General features: G+C 42.4%; 1 protein-coding gene across 1 annotated transcript; it reads right to left on the bottom strand.

Annotated features, from left to right (window-relative positions):
• Positions 1-3,258: 3,258 nt before the first annotated feature.
• Positions 3,259-4,773, bottom strand: LOC308343587 (importin subunit alpha-1-like; the record flags this gene model as incomplete). Its single annotated transcript, XM_080804675.1, has 1 exon — positions 3,259-4,773. One exon carries the CDS (start codon positions 4,771-4,773, stop codon positions 3,259-3,261), a length of 1,515 nt encoding a protein of 504 aa, XP_080660801.1.
• Between the last annotated feature and the right edge of the window lie 1,100 nt (positions 4,774-5,873).

Raw genomic sequence — 5,873 nt, 5'->3', positions numbered from 1 at the left:
GCAGTGGGTTTGCCGCAGCTCTGCGGCATCGGGGACTGGAGAGTCAGGCTGGGCCAGCTTTGAGCAGGTCCTGCTGCTCTGCCAGTGTTTGGAGCATAGCAGCGGGTCTTAATAAATACTTGTTGATTGACTAGAGCCCAACCCTCATATAGGAGCAGGGATGCAGCAATGCGCATATCACACAAAGACCCTGTCTTGGAGGAGGGTACGTTCCAGGTGGTGAGATAAGTGACCAGCAAAAGAAACACAATGCCTAGAAAGTTCGATGGTGAAAGACACTGAAGAAAAAATAAGGTGGGGAAGGTGGTTTACAGTTGTAATTAAGATGTTCAAGATAGGTTTTATTGAGCAAATACCTGCACGAGGTTGGAGGGGCACCTCTTGGGATTTGTGGGAGGAAAGCAGTCCCCTTCAGGAGCCAGATGTCGAGCTGGGCATGTTAGCATGTTGGGAGCAGCACGGAGGCCAGTGTGGCTGCAGTGATGTGACTAAGGGTGAAGCATGGGGGAAAGGAGCTGGGAATTTTGTCCTCCACTTGGCGGAGTGTGATGGGAAGTTATGTTTGCTGTCCTGCTAGACATAGGCTGGACACATGCAAAAGCCACCGTCGTTGAAATAAGAGATAGGAGGACTGCTCTATATTAAAAGAGCTGAAAGAGCTATAGCAATCAAATGTAGTGCTTTAATTCTCAGGATGAGGATGGAGATTGGAATGTGGGCTAATATTAAATATTATGGTATTCCTCTTGGTTTGCTTAGGTGTTATTATTCTATCAATAGGGGAATACAGAGGAGAATGTCATTGTGAGAAGATGCATGCTGAAATATTTAGGGGTGAATTTTCAGGATATCAGGAACTCTCCAATGATTCAAAACACACACAGATGCACACCCCCCCCCCACAGTTGAGTGGATACACACATCCATAAAAAATGCCAAAATAGAAATAGGTGTTGCATCTGAGTGGTGGGCATATAGATACTGGTTATACTAGTCTGTCAGCTTTCATTTTAGAGAATTTTCATATTGAAAAGTTGGGAAAAACCCTTTCTGCTATTGTCCATTTTTCTTGGCTCTGCTTTTGTTTGCAGTTACTTATTCTCATGAGATTCTGCCCAGCCCGTAGGCAATTTATTTACTTTGGATCAGAAATGTTTACCTCTGGAGACTTCCAGGAGACACAGAGCATAGGGATTTGGATGGGACGTTGCGTGGGTGGTGTTGTAAACCCTTTTTGGCTGGCAATTCTGAAAAGGACAGGACTGGGAGTGGAAGGATGGTGCATGCCTCACAATTTTAAAAGACACTTCTAGGCAAGGGGAGGGCAAAGAAGAAATGGAGCCTTGGGGAGCTACTTCCTCTCTGGAGGGTATGCTTTTCCCTGATACCTCAGGTTCTGAATTATTCCACCATTTACTTGCTCTGTGGCTGGACAAAAGTATGTGAAGTGATTTAGAAACTCAGTGGTCATCTAGAAATTCTGTTTCCGGTTGGGTGCTTACCAGCCTCTGTCAGGGGATTGGTGTCTGGTATATTAAATCCCAGATTTAATCCAGGGGCCAATATATCTGTGAATATTAAAGAAGCTCCACTGCCCTTGCATGGGTCATATGAATTACATATGGTATTTTCCACGTGAAAGCAAGAAGTAGTGCATCCAGAAAGCTGGGATTAGCACCTTAGATTTCCTGACAAAATTTCAACATATGGTTAGGAATGTGAACATTTATACACACACCCCCTCTGTCAGCCACACAAGACAAAAATAAAAAATAACTCTGGAAAAATAACTTAGAGAAAAGAAGAGCGTAGGTGGTAGTATATAAAGGACTTCCTAAAAATGAGGTTGTTCACAGCCTTTTATTTGGTTTAAAAAAAGTCTGTTTGCTGTAGGAATAACAATAAAAGATAAAAATCGTTTCAGGCTAAGGAGGGGGAGTAGAAAAATGGTTGCAAATTGTAGTTTTGTCTGTTCTGAGTCCTGTAATAATACTAGCAATATAATGACACCTAACATTCACTGAGTAAATGTTACATTTGTAAAATGTTACATTTTACATTTAACTGATTGAATTCTCACGATGACCCTATGAGATAACAACTATTACCTTTATGTTTAGAAAGCTGAGGTCCAGAGACGTTAAATAACTTGTGTGAGGTCATATGGTTACTTATTACCAGAGAGGGTAAAATAATCTTTGAAGTAAGCTAAATAAAGTTCTATCCTGTTTTTCTAGAGCCCCGTTTTTATTTTTTCCTCTCTTCTTGTCAGGGCTTGTCTGATCCCTCTGCAGACCAACCAATTGTTAGTCTCACACGTTCCTAGCAAGCCAGGTCTTTAAGTAGACTCTTGAAAGGAGTGGCTTTCAATTTGTGACTCTGGACCTTGGGGCACTGGTGATTTACTGTTATCACTAGCAGTAGTTTGCTGAGTGCCATGTCTTCCACTCTATGTTTTTTATGTTTTATTTCAATATTAAAAAAATACCTTTATTATTCACTATTAAAAAACTGATGTACAGCTGGAGTTAGACCTATATATTGGGAATAAAATTTTCATAAAACAATTTTACCATATGTGATATTCTTTGCGATTTCCCATTTTATTCTATTTCACTTTATTTTTATTATTTTTTTAAGATTTTATTTATTTATTTGACAGAGAGATCACAAGTAGTCAGAGAGGCAGACGCGGGGGGGGGGTGGTGGTGGGGCAGGGCAGGGAAGCCGGCTCCCTGCTGAGCAGGGAGCCCAACGTGGGGCTCCATCCCAGGACCCTGAGACCGCGACCCTAGCCGAAGGCAGAGGCTTTAACCCACTGAGCCACCCAGGTGCCCCTCTATTTCACTTTAAAAATGCTGATTGTGACATGCTAATGGACTTCATGTCTTGCTTAATGATTTACAACACACTGTGTAGAAAAACACTTCTTTAGCTCATTTCACCTTTCACAGTAATCCTATCAAGTCAGTATAATTCTTTTTTTTTTTTTTTTTTTTTTTTAAAGAAAAGGGTGGAATTTAATCTTTATTTACAGGACACTGCAAGAGAGGAGATTCCACATAGAAATAAGAAACCCACTGGGAGGAGGAACTTCATACAGTTTGTACAGTTTGGAACTGGTCAAGTAGAGTTTTGTTGTAAAAAGTGCTACAATAACAAAACACATTTAAAAAGAGTTCTAAGTAGAGAAACAGTAAGACAAACTTCTACCAAACAGAGCACACCACAAACAACTTTTTGTGTCGGCTGTACAAGCTAAAAGTTAAAGGTCCCAGCAGTGCCATCCTGAACCTGGAACGTATAGCCTTCAGAGGTAGTTTCTGGCACAACATTCTGATCTTCCTCTTCCTCTACAGAGAAATACTTCTCAATCAAGTTTAATGAAGCTTTGTACACAGACTCATTTTCATGGTTTTGTAGAGCCTCGATTTTGTCCAAACCTCCACATTCTTCAATCATTATACTAAGTTTCTCGGTTTCACCTAGTTTCTCAGCAGCCTGAAAGATGTTGGAAATGGCATCCAGAATGACCAGAATAATTTTGGTATCCTTTGCAGTTAAGAGGTTCATCAGTGGTTCTATTATGCCACAATGGACGAGGTATACAATCTGTTCAACTGTCCCACCACTTGTATAGTTGGTCACAGCCCAGACAGCTTCCTTTTGTGTCTTAAAGTCTGCCTTAGAGAGAACACCAACGAGGAATGGGACTAATCCATGATTCACAACTTGCTGTATCTGGTCCTGGCGGCCAGCTGTGATGTTTGACATTGTCCATGTGGCTTCCTTCTGAATATTAGTTTTGGGGTTCGTTAGCAGGCTGGGAAAGACAGCAAGCGCTCCTGCATCTATTACAACCTGAGTCTGTTCATCTGTCCCAGTGACAATATTTCCTATGGCTCTGAGTGCAGGAGTCACAATGGGCAATTCAGTAGCTCCTAGAAGCTTCACAAGCTGGGGCACAACTCCTGTTTTCACGACCATTTCAATCCGTTCATTTGGACCATCCGTCAGGTAGGAGATGGCCCAGCAGGTATCTGCCAAGACCTCTGGATCATCGTGATGCAGGAGACGAACTAAGGTAGGAAGAATCTGCTCGACGGCATCTAGCGGGGGTGCGGGGTTCTTGTTGCGACAAAGGTTTGAAAGTGTCCAAGTAAGGTTACGTAAGTAGCCACATGCTAACGATGACATATCAGGAACCGCGAGGAGAGCCAGAAGCGGATCAACTGCGCCGTACTTGATAACCAAGTCTCGAAAAACGGAACCATCACCTGCAATGTTTCCTAGAGCCCACACAGCCTTGGTCTGTTCTGATGTCCCGGAAGCAATGTTAGTGAGAGCCCAAGCAGATTCAAACTGAATGGGACTACAATCAGTTCTGCCCAAGAAGGACACAAATTTTGGAATCAAACCAGCCCGGATTATGTTGTCTATTGGGGGCTGCTTTTCCCGAGAAAGCAGTTTCCTAGCAGCTTGAGTAGCCTGGAGCTGGCTTTCCAAATTGTTGCTATTTATGCCCTTGACAATGTCATCAACAGACCAATTTACAGTGCCCTGGTTGTTGCGGTTTTCCTGCAGTGGAGAGGTAGCATCATCGGGAAACGAGCTTACGTTTCTCCTTTTCAGCATCTGGTCATCCTTCTTAGCTTTCCTCAGCTCCACATTAACTTCTATTCGACGCCGCCTCATTTCTGTACTGTCTTTCCCCTTGTTCTTGAATCTGTTAAGGCGGGCAGCTGGTGAATTAGCATTCTCGTTGGTGGACATGGTTATGAGACAAAGGGAGAAAGCTACACCGCCGGCTCAGGCTTCCACGGGAGGCGGTCCGGGACGCGCAAGCTGCAGGTCAGCTGCCCTCAAAACGTCCACCACGGATCACCCCAAAGACGGTGTCAAGTCAGTATAATTCTAACTCCCATCTTACAGACGAGAGAACTGAGTTCATTTGTTCACAGTTGTAGAAAGAAGCCAAAGTGTGTACCTTATACTTGAGGTAGTATATTTTGCCTGAATACACAGTCTTATACATATGGGTGTATGGGTGCTGTTCTAGATCGAATATGTGAAGATGGGGTTGTGATTTATCAAAAGCAAATATTTCTAAGTAACTAATGTTGTGGTAGCTTTTAGTTATTATACCCGTTTTCAGTCATTTGTTTAAAAAATCACAACTATCATATGGAGGTCTGAGGATTTCTTTGAAATTGAAGTTGCTTTTTTTCCAGGAAAAGGATTGAAACAGAGGCCACACCTTCAGAAGTGTGGCTAGCAGACTTAACCGAAGATTCATGAATTACATCTTCAGTTTTATCAGCCCCCAACGTAACTTTAGCGTATGCCTCAGCTATTACTAGGCAATGATCAAAACAGTATTAGCAGCACGTAAGAGTTTGTCACCAGTAGAAATTACTGATATCACCTCACAGCGTTACAGGTATAACTACACTGAAGTTATGCTAGTTATCAGAGTCACCATTAGATCTTGATATTTAATGAACTGATAGAGAAGCACATACACTAGTGTATCACAAAATTTGTTCTTACTATTTTGGTAATTGCATTTCAATATAATTTTATGCTTTCAACTACATTAGAAAATAGAAATAGGAAAGGGTCTGTAAGTCTTACCAGACTGCTGGCTTGGGCCATGGCTCCAAAATGAATTGAAGGGCTTGACTAAAGGAGGGGTGGAGGCTTCAACATAAGCTGATGGTCTCTGGATGCCTCTTTGGAATTATCCGATTTCTAGCCACTCAGCATCGACATCACTTATTGTCACAGTTTGGTGGAGGGAGAGATGGGGTACTTGCTCATTCTAGGCAGTGTGGAAACTGAAGCACAGAAAGTTCTTTGGTCCTCTCAAGTTT

Source organism: Martes martes, assembly GCF_963455335.1.
Source record: "Martes martes genome assembly, chromosome: 5".
NCBI lineage: Eukaryota > Metazoa > Chordata > Mammalia > Carnivora > Mustelidae > Martes > Martes martes.
The sequence above is the reverse complement of the archived record's forward strand: the minus strand, read 5'-3'. Positions and strand labels throughout refer to the sequence as shown.